Below are 17,071 nucleotides of genomic sequence, written 5' to 3'. Positions count from 1 at the left end.
TGCCCTTGGTCAAAAAATTCGGAACGCGTTTTCCGAATTTTTTTAGTTCAAATTTGGAAAAAATTCAGAAAACACATTCCGAAGTTGTTTTTAAAGGCAAAAAAAATTCGGAAAACGCGTTCGAATTTTTTGACCAAGGGCAAAAATGGAATTTCCAGGGGTGTGGCGAGAAAGTGGGTAGGTGGGATGAGAAATTTTCAACATCCAATAACAAATGACACATAACAAACCCTATATACATTATGGGCTGCCCGGCCCAATTTCTCTCTTCACATGTTCAAATCATCCAGATTTACTTTTCGTGCCCCACCCCTTAAAATGACTAAAATAACCATCTCGCTACTTAGAAAGCGGCAAATATATATATCAGAAACATGTGACTATTTTTGTCACCCTTAAAATGGGGTCCAGACCCTTAAAAACAATGAATTGCAAGAAAGTAAATAACACAGTTCGTTGTTAATTGAGGAGGAATTTACAATAATAGTACTAGTTCTAAGCCAACAGCAAACGACCGATGGTGACAAGATGCCTCGAGAAACCAGGTTGACTTTGGTAGGTAACCACCTGTCCCGCAAGATTCCGAAGTTGTTTTTAAAGGCAAAAAAAATTCGGAAAACGCGTTCGAATTTTTTGACCAAGGGCAAAAATGGAATTTCCAGGGGTGTGGCGAGAAAGTGGGTAGGTGGGATGAGAAATTTTCAACATCCAATAACAAATGACACATAACAAACCCTATATACATTATGGGCTGCTCGGCCCAATTTCTCTCTTCACATGTTCAAATCATCCAGATTTACTTTTCGTGCCCCACCCCTTAAAATGACTAAAATAACCATCTCGCTACTTAGAAAGCGGCAAATATATATATCAGAAACATGTGACTATTTTTGTCACCCTTAAAATGGGGTCCAGACCCTTAAAAACAATGAATTGCAAGAAAGTAAATAACACAGTTCGTTGTTAATTGAGGAGGAATTTACAATAATAGTACTAGTTCTAAGCCAACAGCAAACGACCGATGGTGACAAGATGCCTCGAGAAACCAGGTTGACTTTGGTAGGTAACCACCTGTCCCGCAAGAGTCGCCACGAGAAAATGGAAACCTTCAAAGGAACCTGAGAGTGCCAAATGAGGTTGGTTTCACGGTAATATATTTTCACGGTAACCATTAATTTCTCAAGATTGGTTTCTTTTTCCCATAATCTATCCATCTATTCAATCTTCATAATGATGGAACACATTGATTTACTACTGTCTTGGTATCCTTCTGAACAAATTCCAACATTAATTTGACAACAGAATCTGGTCTTTCAACATGAGGAAGGTGACCACAATCGGGTATTTGGCGTATAATTGCATCTGGTAATTCACAGTGCAGTTGCTGAATGACCAAAAATCAAAAGTTAATTACGAGTTACCACAGTAGTATCAGTAGGGAAATTAAAGCAACTGAAACGGAATTATATGTTAAGATCTATGAAGCATGGACACAAACACGGATATCGGACACGACACAGACACGTCAACACCCATAGTAATTTGAGAATTTGATACAATTCAATGTAATTATAAGTGTCGATGTTGTGTTGGTGTCCGATACCAACGCGTATCCAACACCAAGACATGCCTAATCCGAAGAGTGTCCATGCTTCATAGGTTAAGATCATGATTTTCCAGCATGTCATATTATAATATAGTAGAATAGTAACTAACCACAGCAAGCTTATTGCTGATTATGCGGTCATTCTCCCCCCAAATTATGAGTGTTTTCTGCTTTACCTATTAAAAAAATTTAAAAAGCCAAATCTTCTCAGTAATCTGTGGATTTTTATGAGTATTCAATCATGTTTTCTAACAAAAGTAGAATATAACAGAAGTAACACTCATAAACTTGTAATGCCAAAAAGTACCATTTTTATTTGGGAAGCAACATTGTAGCCACCACTAATCATAAAATCAACCGCAGCGTCCTCCCACCAAGGCAATAAACAATGCAAGCGGCCAATCTGTATAAGATTAAATATGAAGATCATGTTATCTAACTTTGTTCTGAAACACATAAACATGACAATGTATACAAGATTTAAATGTCAATTAGCATGATGTTTGAATTCTTGGCTATCATAAACAAGCATATAATGCTTCAACTTGAGATGTTGAGGTGATGTGATCCTAAAATTCTGTCCCTTAACAAGGAGAATTAGTTCGGTCATGGAATAAAAAGAACCAATTTATTTTGGTTGATAATGTTATTTTCGTAGGTTTTGATTTGTCTGACTTGTTTTTATTATATCTAGAGTTCTACTTGTCCGATTGACATGATCTTTGATGCATTGGAAAGCATATTAAATTCTCTACAATTCGTATGTTGAACTCAAGATCCAGTTAGGCTTCTTTAATGGTGTAAAATGGGTTAGAAATGGAGGACGTGGTAAATAATGACCAGATGTAAGAGAAGTGTCAAACAATCAAAGAACATTCAATGGAAAGAGAAAATTGGTGCTGCCTATCATCAAAGGAAATAAAATTCATTTATTCAGCTCCTTTCTAAATGAGGAAATCAAGTTGCAACCATCATTTCTAATTATTTTGTGACAATCTTGTAATAATGCAGCCTAAGCATCGATGATAGAATTATTGGCTGTATTTTTTACAAGATCCATTGAATCTCAAAGTGTGCAGGTGCCAAATGGTATATACAAAATATGCAGCACATTGTATCATCTAAAAAACGTGATAATTTTAGAATGAAGTGACTTACATTAGTCCAGTCAAGGCTGGTACTGAAAGATATGTTAGTGAAGGACAAATAGTTTGCATATAGGCGTAACGGGACGCTCTTTAACAAATATACCTGATTCAAAACAGAGCCAGTGGTGAGTGTAACTTGCATCATTCAAAACATTAGGTAAAACATACTCACTCACCCCAGCATAGGCTACCGCTTTAGGTAAAGTTGCTAAGTTTCCTGTCCCTTCTGTATATACACTAGCATCAATTAAAACAAGCTTTTCCACCTGAAAAATCACCAGATCATGCCAGAGTCACTTGATAAAACTGTCTTTAAATAAAGAATTTCCTAAAAAATTGGGTTATTGTGAAATTCAAAAGTTACATTATTTGATAGCACATACAGCTTCTGGATAATTGATTGCAAAGTCAATGGCAACAGCAGACCCAAGGCTTGGTCCGACCAATATCATCGGCTTTTTAATGTAGGATTTCCAAAACTGGTAGATAAACCAATTCACCCTCAACACAGTGAAACAAGAAGTAGAATAACAGAAATAATATTTTGACGCCATTCAAAATATGTGATTAATTACGTTCGGTGGATGATTGGATAACAAATACGACAAGGAGTCGCAACTCATTAACCATCCACTAAACGTAAATGTTAGCCACAATTTTGAGGTTAATGAGTTGGATTAACTAACACACATGTACCTGATAAAAGTGTTCACGCTTTGATACCACATCACATGAAGGAAGTTTATCTGATGGATACAAGAATGAATGAATGAATAAAGCAGCATGGCTAAAATGAAGAGAGAAAGGAATGAACATAACATAGGAAAAGTAGTGAAACAAACCTAGATCAGAGAAACCCCAACCAAGAATGTCAAAAGCCCATGTCTCAAGACCAGCTTCTTCTAGCAAGGGATATGTGTATCTCCATTCTAAGCATGAGCTGAAGTTCAATAATGAGGAGTGAAATCCAAGGATAACTTGAGAAAGAAAATGTACAAACTATTTCTGTCTCCTACAAATTTTGAGCACCTGTCAAAACCGTGTAAAAGTACAACTGGATTTGCCTTGTTCTGCATCAGCGGCTTCACACAACTACTCATGATAGGATTTTCAGAGAACTTAACCTGTTTGGATCAAATGGAAATATGGAACTGATCAATATTTTATGAGCAATTAAACAAGAATATTATACCCGAAGCACTGTTGAGTGTACCTAATCAATGCCTACAGAATCAAAATCTTATTTCTCAAATACAACAACAACCAAAGCTTATTCCACTAGGCACAGTTAGTAAAACATTCAATGTAAAACAATGGTGGAAACATTAGTGTTAAGAGTCCTGCATTAGATGAGATAAGACATGAATAAGTGGGAGCAGTCTTCAAGTCATTAGTGTTAAGAGTCCATACAACTTACAAGTCAGTTTTGTATGAATTAGTAAAACACAACCTACAATAAGGCGAGACCTTATACTATGTGAACAAATCATGGGAGGGGATTCTTAAGCTAGGAGAGGTCTTTCATTCATCTGTAATTATCCTATATTTATTAATGAAAAACACAAGAGTATCAAAATGGATGTGAGATCATAATTTTGATGGGCTCATAGGAGGTGGTGTGGAAAGGGCTAGACATGTAAAGAGAAGGCTTCACCGGCATTAACCTTAGACCGGCCCTGAATTAAAAAACAGTATGTTAGCTGTATCCCATAAATTCCAAATTAGGAGGAAGAAAAATATAAATACTAGATGAAAGGAAAAGGAATAGAATGCACAATTTCCATCCTATCTTAAATAATTATTTAACTAAACTAATATCATTTAATTAAGTAAATCATCCCTTTCCACCAAATTCAGAGGTACCTGGCTCAATATCATATGGAACTCAACTTAACATAAGATAACTTGCATAATAGAGGTTAGATTGACATTAGCTAGGAGAGACATTATACTACGTGAACAAAAGGTAGACGGACAACAAGTTGCGCCGCTAAACCTTTCTGAATAGCAAAATCCAATCTTTAAAAAACTACATTCATAGACCTAGGTGACACAACATTACTATGCATGAACTTTTGAACTATTTTCAAAAGGTTTACAACCTCTGGCGCTAGAAAACCAAAAGTGCCGAATGTAAACTATATAAAAATGTGTTGATTGTTAGAGCATGTTTTCTCATGTTTGACCTTTTTGCTTGAAGCAACTTTGAGGTTTGCCCGTCCCACAGTAAAATCCCCGACCCCAGTAGCACAAAAACACTTAGAAATTCGTATTTATTTCCACAAAAAAATTACTCGTACCAATCTATGAACTGATATAGACACTAACACATGTAATAATTTAAAAAGATGGAAGTAGTTGAACATAACTAATAACTAACTAACTAACTAACTAACTAATTACTTGAGTTGGTGTCAGCCACCCGACATGCCTTTAATCTGAAGTGTCCGTGCTGTCCAATCCACTAAAATCAGGCAAGAGTAAAATACAATACAACGATGGATGCATATAAGAAATGGTGTTGATATTGATATTAACGAACGAGTAAGAAAAAAAAAGGAAGTAAAAGGTTGATTGAGAAAATGAAGAAATTGGTTACCGATACGGGAAGTCTCTGAATCCGGGTAGCAAGTGTTCGAGCGAATGGGTCTTTGATTGTGTTAACGTCTTTGGGAAGAAAGGAAGGGAATAATGAATCAGCAGCTTCAGCCACGACCTTGAATTTGGGCAATGCAATTGCGAGGGAAAATGAAGCAACCATGTTGAATTGTTGATTTTGTGAAAGTTTAAGCAATGAAGAAAACAACTGGAAATGAAACGATACAAATGAAATAACTAACTAACTTCCACTCAATCTTCATCCACGGTTTCACACGTGACCTTCACACGCTTCCTTCGCAATTAAAATCTATAAAAAAAAACAATATATATATATATATATATATATATATATATATATATATATTTGCAGGACTAAAAACAAAAAATTCTTTTTATACGGACTAAAATCTAAAAGATGATATATTTGATTTGCAGGACTAAAAACATATTTAAATTTATAATGTTTATATGATAAAATTTTGAAAGTGAAAATATGAAAAATGTTAAATATTCATTGATGAGAGTGAAATTTTTTTTTTAAATATAATATAAATTATATAATAAATAGAGAGGTGGAAAAAGAGGAAGTGATATATTAGATTAGAAGAAAAATAATTTAAATTTAAAATGTGAAATTGAAAGAGAAGAAAGAAGAAAAGTTGAATGAGAAATGAAACTAATAAAAAAAATTGAAGAGTTGAAAAAAATAATAAAAAATTGAAAAGGTAAGAAAAAAATAATTAAAAATTTAAAGTAAAATATTGAAACGGCTTATGACTTATATGTAATCCTTTGAGAACATTACGAGAAGGTAATTAAAAAATTATGTTAGTAGTAGATATTGTTTGGGTTTGAGGGATAAAGATAATATGATCGGTGGTGACAGGGGAGTAAAGGAAGGGTGAATGAAGGAAAACTGGGATGATTCATAAGAAATGAGGGTAAATAGTAGTTTGGTTCACAAGTCGGTTCTACCATTAAGTGATTTCAGCCTCTTCCCGATCGTAGTTGCGGGAATCAAACTGTAGTCCTCTTTACCAGGTCCAGCATCGAATACTAGTAGATCAACCGACGATTGTTTTGATTGATCACATCTTTGTTTAACATATTAATGTAAAGAAGTAAAACACTTAACTTTCAAAATAGGGACCCGGATTCCGTGCAGTCAACTTTTTGGTGCAGTCATGCATTCAGGTCATCTACAGCCGTCTGATCAAGATCAAACAATTATGATTTAAAAACTCATTTATTGACTGCATTTGTTTAAGCCGTCCGATCACGATCAGACGATTATAAAACGACTGGATGGAAAAATGACTGCACCAGATCCAATTCCGGATTCCTCAAAATAGTGGGTTAAAAAACACACACATATGTAAAGTTAGTTGTTCAACAACAGTTGAACTTGAATGGTAGCAAATGTTGGTGTATATATTTGTGGGTCCTGGAAGGAAGGAAGGTAAAAACATGCATGGGGATTGGGGAGTAAGTGGAAAATGAGATTGGTGGTGGTAAATGAATGTCACATGACAGAATGGGTGTGTATGACTATGATGCAGTGCATGCCTGCCTCTTCAAATTAACAATTTCCAATGATTTACCTGAGACGGTAAAATAGCAAGTAAACTACGTTTAGGTCTAAAATTGTAAGTGTGTCGCAATTTCAAATCTGAAATATACGAAATATCAAATTGTTTCTCCAAATTGTTTAACGCCAGTTATTAAAATGTTCTTCGTTAAGTAATTCTGGTAGAGATGATAATGTGTCACGTTAAATGACACTCTCTATGGTTTGTTCACATTAATGTCATGTCACATGAAACTCAAAACGCAAGTTTTACTTCTTTCATCTGAATCCTAAAACTAATTAGCACCGACGAGGAGTCTACACATAAAAATTTAAGTTTTTAACAAATATGAAACTTGAATTTAGGGTTCCGAGGCATCACTTTGAACATGTCACAATGTCATTTAAAATTACATTAACATCTTTAACAAAGTTACTAAGCCGAGGGAGCATTGACCGACGTTAAACAATCTATGGAAGAAATTTAATATTTCAAATTGTCAGACACTTACAATTTCAAGACCCAAAATGGCGATTTACCGATTAAATAGTGCATCCGCAGACACTATTGTATTTGACTATTTCTAGCTCTGATTTCATTTCATCTCATTAAATCATAAATGTGGTAACTTGCAGTCTCACAGACAGTGGTCTCTGATGCATTGCATGGGTCCCCTGATGCATTGCAACCTGCACACTCTAACACCTCACTGGAAGCAGGATTTGAAGTTTCAACTGTGCGCAGATTTACATTTACTACCCCCAAAAAATTATTAAATTATTTAGAATTTCAGAGAGCTTGTGTACCTTCATCTCTTATAGCATATGAATATGATTACATTACATTACATCCAAATGCAGCATGAGAGGTTCAAATTTATCAGATTTTCAAACCAGAAAACAAAAAGCTTTAAACCCCATATATCTATAATTTAAAGGCTAATGATCATGTAGCACAATTTACATTGGCCCAAGTATCTCCAAATCCCTTCCTATGCATCAAATCACCGACTCCAACCCTCCCAAAACAATATTTTAGTGCAGAGTTTATGCCTAAATGTGTCAAATCCGGCCGTCCGGCCTAGCTCATTGGGCCAAAGAGCAAAAGCAGACCACACCATATTTTTATTAGTTCACATATTTTGAGGTACAGTCTAGCCTAAAACACATTAAACTGAGCTCAGTTAAATCTGCATTTTTAACAAGCATAGTATCATATTTGTACCAACCAGAAATGACCTAGTTATTTAAGGATCTCTAATTAAGGAGTCCAGTCCACCCAAAAAACGGGCCCATTGAGCTGGCCCGTCTGGTCGGATTAAAATTGGAATATCAATTTATACCAAGTGCAGGCATCTTTACACTGATAGCATTGCAGCAAAATTGATTGAGAGACAGAATCTTGTACAATGCTTCCCTCCTAAAGTGCTTACTTTTGCAAAGATAAACCACTTAATTCTAAGCAGAAGTTTCACAATTCAAGATATTAAGAGCAACTCTTTCTCAAAATTAGCACTATGAACCACCTAACAAAACAATGGGATCATGAACCAGCAAGCAAAGGAACCTAGACCTTATGACTGGATTATAAGTTAATCATAATACAGAACTTTTGATCGAAGTAAATGCACGGATGAATTAACGGAAACTAAAAGAATGGCATCAAATCAATACTAGTCCTCTGTGTTATTCATAATAGTAGTCTTAACAAAGCATTTTCTAAGCAACAAGCAAGCTGCACATAAACATAATTAGAAGTTCAGTATGAATATTTTTTGGCCATTTTATAAAAGTGACAGCTTATAAACTTTGTAAGTCAAATTGCAATTAAATGCTACTGTGCTTTTCAAATATTCAACAACATTAATCCTCTCAATATACAAAGTAATCCCATGTGATATCAAAATGATGTCTTTGAAGGGTACAATAAATTAAGGAAATGCTCACCACACTGAGGATTACAACATCTAGAATGTATTCAATCGATTAACGAAGTACCACACTGCAATTTCCATTTCATGCAATCTTCAATATTGAAACTGCTAGCACAACCGAGTAACGCATTTTGTTGCTGTTCATAACGACATATATAATTCAAACCTATAAGTAGTTCACAAATAGCTTCCTCTGTCTTTACCTTGTCAGCAAAGTACAATGTCTGAAATAACAGCACATTCGTCCTGCTAACTATTTCACGTTGCTCGAAATTCCTCTCACTTTGCCATTTCATCATATTATGAGCAAGCGGAGAAAGCCAACGAAGTATCCTGTCAAGAGTCGCCTTCCAGTCATGAGCAAGAGGAGCATCATATATGGCCAAATTCTTGACATAGGTCTTAAGTTTGGTCTTCAAAGATAACCTTAAACTAGTTGGCAGCATCTTATATAGCTCATCTCTAGCTTCCTCTCCAATTAAATGTGGAAAGCTTAGTAATTTCTCAATGACAATAATGATATTGGCATAGTGTAATGCTAGAGCACAGCCTCCAAGTGTAGAAGGAGGAGCATAAACAACAGCTGATCCATTGTTGGGACCAACGGTTGCGCACAAGTGCTCCCGTTTCTTGGCAATATTTACAATCCCAATAGGACTTTGAGAGCTTGATACACAACTATATTGGTCCTCACGATCGATAACAACATCGTCGTCATCAAATTTTGAAACTGAGCTACTTAAACTGAGACATTCCATGAAAAGTCTTCCAGGACTTGTTCCACAAGGAAAGCCAAAATCTTCAAGTTGAACATATGCTAAATCACCTCTCTTCATATCAATATGAGGCCTACTACTACCACTACCATTTCCACCAATTGAATTCAAATGAAAACCATTTTTCTTACTATGATTGCGTTTCAACTTGTCCAAATTCACATCAACATTAATCAAGCCAGACGCCGAACCACATTCATTTCGCACAAGCGGTGAACCTTCACAAACTGTTCTACTCGCCGTAGAATCAGCAAAGACCATACAGATTCTAGCATACATGGTACAAACTGTCCTAGCCAACAACTCAACAACCTTATCAAAAGTCTGATTCCAAAGTGAAATATCCTTGAGCTGCCTCACATCTTGCTTCTGCCATACAAGTTTCTGCTCAAAACCCCTTCTACTCTCCTCATTCTGGTTATTCTCCTGAAACTTCTTCACTGTTTGCTCCAATTCATTCAACACCCCCATTTTACTATACAAACTCCTAGTGGCACTCACATACCTATCCATTTTCCTCACCATTCCTTCCATATGCTTAACTAAAAACCCCAATTCCTTCACATCTATAACACCACTAATAATATCACCATACACATGCTCAAAGCCTTGCAAAGCAGGCACAGAACACTTCTTCCCCAACCTAGAAACCACACCAGCAACACGGTTCAACTCCTCGAGTTTCTCAGCTCGAACAAGCTCGAATAAATAACCCTCTTCTGAAGAAACCAAGTTTCTAACACCCTCTAAGTTCAAGATCTCATTCCTTAACTTTGTGATCTCAGACTCGGACAATGATTTATAAAGGTGAATAGTTTTAGACATTACATTAGCTACTTCAAAAGAAAGAATCCCTATAGTTACTTTCTTATTATCTTTCTTTTTAGGACCATGTTTTCTACTAGTAGAAGAAGTTTCAAGAAGAAGGGCTTGTTTAATATTTGCACTTACCTGGTTACCCATCTTCAAAATCCAAGCTTCAGCAACCATAGCTAGTTAGCTACCACTTTCACCAAATTTTTCTTCTGCAACAGCCCAAAACTGAAGCTTTCTGAAAAAACAAAATTCAACCAGAGAAGATCAAACCCATTAACAGAAAGAAGAAGAAGAAGATCACAAAAACTAGTCAAAGATGCAAACTTTCATGCTAAAAATCACTTTTTGGAATGAAACTTTTGAGGGGGTGTACGAAAAACAGAAGGGTGCAAAAAGGATTTAAATTGAACTAGTCAGAAAGTGGAAAGAACATAGCAATAGCAATGAGAAGAAAAGACAGAGAGAAAGTTGAGTGGAGGGAAAAGAGATAGAGATTGTGATGTGTGTTTCTGTCTCTTTGTTGTTCTACAATTCAAAAAGGGGGATTCAGAAGTTTGAAAGTGGACTAGGAAAGGAAGGAGCTAAAAAGTAAAAGGGCTTTTCAATTTTGAATTTTATTTTTAGTTTTTTTATTAAGTTTATTTTGAATTTCATTTTTAGTGTCTGAGACTGGTATTGCATCATTTAATTAATTTTGGGGGTTCTTTTTTAGTAAAGAAATAATAATAGTTGCCAACTTGTTGCCATTGTGAAGTTTTCAAGTTAATTAACTTCAACCTACCAGCCAAAATAAGAGCACAAAACAGCTACATGATAGAGAGGTATTATTAAAAGTATGTTAAAAATGTACATATGATTGCTAAAGTTATTTATATACAAAAAATAAAATAAAATAAATTTTAAGGTAGTTTATTGATTACAAGTTAACAAACAAATCTCATCAATAAATGAGATTGCTCACAATTTAACAAGAGTTGTCTCATTTTTAGCTAAATTTCACATTTTGACATATATCCCTAGTACTCGCAGTTTGGTTTGGATTGTTTCCAATCTAAAGATAAAATTTCTCACGGCTCGGTTCGGTTTAAAATAATAAATTAAATTCCGATCAACGATTTTTTTTTATCTTTAGTGGATTTCGATTTTCTTGAAACAATTTGTGGTTTAAATTTCGATTTGAACACCCCCTACCTATGCGTACTAATGAAATGATATAAGTTTTATTTGTCCAAAAAAAGTTAGTTTATTGATAATTTTAAAGAAAATTACAATTTAAGCAATATTGTATATTATTTATTATATAGTGTTTAATAATAATTATATTTTGTTGAATAAAAAAATAAAAAAATAATTATATTTTGATGAAAAAATTAGTAAAAATTGATTAATTATATTAGTGCATCAGTTGTATACTATAAAGTAGGTTTGGTTTGAGTTGTATTTCATTGTTTAAGAGATGCTAAGAATAATTTATACATGTGTTAGTTTGAACATTAGTATGAAGACAAAATAGATTAATTAAGAGATTAGTATGCAAAAGATTAGTCAAAATTGATTAATCACTACTATATTAGTGCGTCTGTTGTATATAAAGTAGGGTTGGTTTGAGTTGTATTTCTTTGTTTAAGAAATGCTAAGAATAATTTACATGCGTGTACTCGAACATTAGTATGAAGACAAAACATAAGTCAAAGGTGACTAATGTGGTGTTGGCCGGGAAGCATCTTCTTGAGAAAGAGATCTAAAAAATACTATATCTTTTTAAAATAATTTTTAAGTATACATTTTTTTTTTCAAATTTTAGCCACAATCTAAAAGTTTGTTCCTCAATTTTATATTTAAAATTGAAGCAATAGTTCATTATTTTTTTAAAAAAAAATTAATTTTAAAAAGAAAATTGTTATCGTGAGAGTAATAAATTGGTGACAATTATTATTTTATAGAAGTATATTTTTAAACGAAGATAAATATCAAACATGCCCAAACCAATATAGCAGAAGCAAATTTAACAACTAAATAATCTTAATCAAGGGGTCTACAACTGTAAGATTCATGAGATATCCCCACCCCAAAAAAATAACAAAATATGTGAGTAGTGCTTTCCCTAAAATACCAAGCCTGCTACGTTATACAATAAGTTGGCACGGCAAAAACAGCCATCGGAACAAAACGCGGAAATAGAAGTAAATGATCTCAATTAAAAGATTACGAGCTTATAACAATGGGAAAAAATTTAGGCCATCTACCTGCCTCATCCCATTCAAAGACACATCAGGCTAAGCTGCACAACCTTCCCACAAGTCCAAGTAGAAGTCCTGTTATGATAAAAGAGAAACACTCAGCAACAGAAATGGCATTCTAATCAACAGTCAAAAGTGCTCTTGTATCCAAATATCCAATACAAGACAAAACCTAAACTCTAGGAAAAGACAGGGAAAATAACAATCCTAAATCACCACTTCAAGTTCATTATAGCAAGAATGCTGAAAATTAACAAAAAACAGAAATGATTCCACCCTGAAAAGGAGCTTCAATAAACAAACAGATCAGTAACTTCAAAATAAAAAAACTAAAATGCAAATTAAACAATAATTAGAAATGTAAGCAATTTGGCATCATCAGATTAGATATTGGAACTCCACCACTTGCCATTTCCCTGAAGAAACAAGTGCCAAGGTGCAAAAATCTGTATTCCAGAACTAACATCAGTCTTTATGCAAAAAAAAAAAAAAAAAAAAATTAAAATCAGTCTTTAAGATAACAATCAAAACTTCAAGAAGCATCACATTACAATAAATATAAAGTATTCAACATAAAATCCATGCAGATAGGCATTATGTAGTCCATCAATAGTATAAGAATCAATATGCTTCATAATGAAGCAAAGATTAGAAAAACCTTCTTGAAAAGCGATGCGCGTAATATGCTCATCTCTTTCTACCACCACGCTCTCTCAAAGTTAAGGAGAGTGTTTCTCCTCCACTGATATTGTAATGTGCAAGTGACATATTGTCCTTGAGAAAGCCCGGCTTTCCACTCAATTTCTGCTTGTTAGCAGGGAGTTGGATCTCCCCAGCAATTTTTTCCTTCAGGCTGCCAACAGTTTCAGATAGAGATGGAACAGTTATTTCGAGAACTTGTCCCTTGAGATTTCCTTCATCAACATTAGGAAACAGATACACTGATGCAAGCTGGTCCCTGTGGAGAAAAAATGGCAGTTCGGGTTAACACAAATAGCAGTATAACACCGATAGAAAATGTGAAATGAAATATATGTATAATTGGTAAGGTTTTTTATAAAAAAAAATAATAAAAATATGACTGTTAACTCAGTAACTCTACATACCCGATGTTGAGCCAGAAATTTATCCCCAGGGATCAGAGCAGAATCATCATGCTTCTGCCTCTTTGGTTCTGGTTCCTCTGGGAGCGGGGGAGGAGCTTCCTCAGGTGGCGGCGGCGGCGGTAGTCCTTGAGGCGGTGGTGGTGAATGCATCATAGGCATCCCTGATGGTGGATGAGTGAGAGGAACATAAGGCCGTGGAACAAGGGTGAACTGAGATCCAGGTGGTGGAGGTATAGGAATTCCTTGTTTATTCATAGGAATTGATGGATGCATTGGGGGTGGATGACCACCCATCATGGAATGCTGTCCAGCGGGCATTTGCATTGGAGGAGGGGGTGCTAGCCCGAGAGATTGCATCATGTGCATGCCTGGTGGTCTTGGTGGAGGCATTGGAAGGCCACCACTATTAGGATTAGAATACTGCATGGTATGCATAGGACCATGAGGTAGATTCAAAGCTAGTCCAGGTGGTGGTGGAAGTGGACGAACTGAAGGCATGCCAGGTCTTGGAGGAGGTGCAGCAGGACCAGGGAGGGTTTTAGATTCATAAGCAACATTTTGATCCTCGCTCCCAATATTCTGTGTTATTGCTTGGTTTGCAGTACAGCCAATACTACCACTGTGACCATCCCATATAACCTGCTTAGGTTGTTCATCATTTTTCTCAATTTCAGCCTTCACAGCATTGGAAACCTCTTCCTCTGTAGTACCAAAAATATCGGGACGGGTCCGAGCAAGCCCAACAATGTTTTTTGAGATTTCATCATCTTGTGCCAGAGTGGTTTCTCGAATATTGGCAAACATCCTTTCTTTTTGTTCTTTGTACTTAGGATCAATGAGAGAAATTCGCATATGTTCTGACATTTCACTAATAGGAATCAGTTCACCGGTGATAGGAGAAACCACAAACTTGGTTGAATCTCTATCAGCAGGAAGCCTTTCCTCTGGTCTTTTCCAGTTCCTCACAATCCTCATCAGTTCGGGGTCTGTAGTAACTCTGACTTCATTGTCTTCCAAACTAGCAGCTCTCATTCCCTCTTCAACAAGCAGGGTCTCTTCCTCGGCCATTTCCATTTCTACTTCCTTTCCTGGCTCAACGATATCTTCTTCCATAGGTGTCATCTTGCTTCTCCCTATAACTTCCTCAATCGTCAATGGAGGAGGCAATTCTTCATCCCCAACATCAGCAAAATCTATTGATTCAACCACCACAATATCATGCCAATCAATCATAGCCATTTGTATTCTTTCCTGCTCTAAGAACGCTCCCATTCCAGCCTATTCTCACACCTTTCATGCACGGTAGTCATGTCCGAGACAGTCTTCTCCAGCTTCTCAGTCAAACCCTTGGGAGGCATCAAAACCTTTGAATATGCATCCGCAAGGGAAGTAAAAAATGTAAACATGCTGTGCGTTGGTTTCAAGAAATGAAACTGGGGATCAAGTACTTTCCTTAATGGTCTAAACTGGGCAGAAAAATCAGGCTTCTCAGTAGTTGCTACATCGTTGCTATCAGTAGCCGACGGCGCAGGCAGAGCTGATTCCAGTAGAGCAGGATCCCCAGGTTGTTGAGTAGAAGACTGATTCTGAGCACGAAACTCAGCCAACCTGTGTTGATAATACGCATGATAAGGATCCGATGAATTGAGGAAATTAAAATTAGCATTGGCTGCATAACTAACAATAATCCTCTTTTCAAATTCAAGACCACTTTTAGCAACGAACAGAGAGGTTTTATCAACAATGGCTCTAATGTCTGGAGGAGGGTGAATTATTCCAATAGTTTTAGTGTGTGTAGCAATCGTTGTTGGCACCACTTCCTCAATAGACAATTTCTCATACTCATTCCTCTCATTCACCCCCTCCTGAATGAGTTGAGCCTCGGGGAGAGGACCGAGATTTCCATCAACAGGAGGAGCAGGTAGAGGAAGTATAGGTAATAAACCTAGCATGACGATTAATTCCTTAAAACCCTATAAAATAAAAAACAACAGAAAGTGAAAATTAGCAACAATTAACTAAACTTAACGAGTTCAATTAACAATAAACGAGTTAAAATCACATAGAATCCTGGAAAATACATCTAATCTAATAAAACCTAAGTTGTGAATTGCCGCGATGCAATTCGTTCAATGGTGCATTGCCTTATGCAGGGATCGGATTCTATCGCGAGCATTAGGTTAGAGTAAAGAAAATCAGAAGAAGAAGAAACCTGGACGAAGTTTCTCAGAGCTTATGGCAGACGACGACGACGACGACGACGAACACCGGCTTGCGTTTTCCGATCAGGATTGTACCAGAGGTTGAGATCAGTACGATTCGAAATTGTTTCTGCAACGAAGGGATTTAACAGAGATGAAGATTTTCGCGGTTTTGGTCTTTGGGGTTTTAATTCTCAGGCAAGTCACGATAAAATATTCCAAATTGTGTGTATTTATATATCAATGATGGGCCTCATCCTTAAAAAAAATGTACATACTGGGCCTCTTCAAAAGAAACTGGATAGTAATTGCTATTCCAGCCCCCTCATGCTAAAAAGTAACGGATAAAATACATATACTGACAAACATTTGAGGGGCTTTTGAGAAATATGGGATAAATTCTTCTAATTTTTTTTAGTTTACGAAGGAGAAAATGACCGAACTCAGAACCTCATACATTGTACTCAAGTCTCTCACCACTAAACAAAACCTAGTAGCTTAATTATTCTATTTTTTATTAGATTAAAATATGATATTATTCAATTATTATTATTGCATTACTTAATAGCTTCATCTGTTTGTAGACAAAGCTGACTTGAAATTTTATTTCAAGGCATAACTTGTACCCATATATATAACATGGAGTTGGAGTAGGACTATAGTGTGTCCTGATTTGTATTTCAAAGGATGTTTTTATTTTGGTGATGTTGTTCTGCTGCATATTTTGCAGTTTTGTATCTATTCTCACCATTTGTATATCTTATACATTTGGTTGAATGTTATAATATATTTGATGTTAAAAAAAAAACATATAAGGGCACATGTAAAGGTATATAAAAAAATATGAATTTTACATTAAATGGTACCAAATATTTAATTTTTGAGAAGTGAAATGCACAAGTTTAAAAGAATCCTACTTGACTCTTTAATATGTCAAAGAAAAATCTTATTTTTGCATCTTTCTAAATTCATTTGTAATTATCAATTGTTAGTTGGTTCAGTGGTGGTTGGTGCTGAACTTGTTAGGGAGGACCACGGTTCGATCCTCCGCAACTACGATCGGGAAGGGGCTGGAA

At 35.6% G+C, this 17,071-nt stretch overlaps 2 protein-coding genes and 1 pseudogene across 3 annotated transcripts; all 3 read right to left on the bottom strand.

The window, feature by feature from the left end:
• Positions 1–343: 343 nt before the first annotated feature.
• Positions 344–5,632, bottom strand: LOC123902464 (uncharacterized hydrolase YugF-like). 2 transcript variants are annotated; one of them, XR_006807598.1, is made up of 11 exons: positions 5,354–5,632; positions 3,784–3,878; positions 3,597–3,694; positions 3,451–3,500; positions 3,138–3,233; positions 2,931–3,020; positions 2,765–2,857; positions 1,914–2,009; positions 1,717–1,782; positions 1,072–1,384; positions 344–567 (listed from the first exon to the last, which is right to left on the bottom strand). XR_006807598.1 is itself a non-coding variant. In XM_045952192.1 (10 exons), exons 1-10 carry the CDS (start codon positions 5,513–5,515, stop codon positions 1,226–1,228), a joined length of 1,005 nt encoding a protein of 334 aa, XP_045808148.1. In that variant the 5' UTR covers positions 5,516–5,632; the 3' UTR covers positions 848–1,225. The 2 variants fall into 2 exon arrangements, 1 of the variants encoding a protein (XP_045808148.1); XM_045952192.1 differs by lacking the exon at positions 344–567 and having other exon boundaries at positions 848–1,384.
• Positions 5,633–8,725: 3,093 nt separating this feature from the next.
• LOC123902463 (protein PSK SIMULATOR 1-like) lies at positions 8,726–11,046 on the bottom strand. The gene has a single exon (XM_045952191.1). The coding sequence runs from the start codon at positions 10,620–10,622 to the stop codon at positions 8,901–8,903; it is 1,722 nt and encodes a 573-aa protein (XP_045808147.1). The 5' UTR covers positions 10,623–11,046; the 3' UTR covers positions 8,726–8,900.
• Positions 11,047–12,432: 1,386 nt separating this feature from the next.
• Positions 12,433–15,868, bottom strand: LOC123902462 (annotated as a pseudogene).
• Positions 15,869–17,071: the final 1,203 nt, after the last annotated feature.

The sequence above is a fragment of the Trifolium pratense genome, linkage group LG1 (genome assembly GCF_020283565.1).
Source record: "Trifolium pratense cultivar HEN17-A07 linkage group LG1, ARS_RC_1.1, whole genome shotgun sequence".
Lineage (NCBI taxonomy): Eukaryota > Viridiplantae > Streptophyta > Magnoliopsida > Fabales > Fabaceae > Trifolium > Trifolium pratense.
The sequence above is the reverse complement of the archived record's forward strand: the minus strand, read 5'-3'. Positions and strand labels throughout refer to the sequence as shown.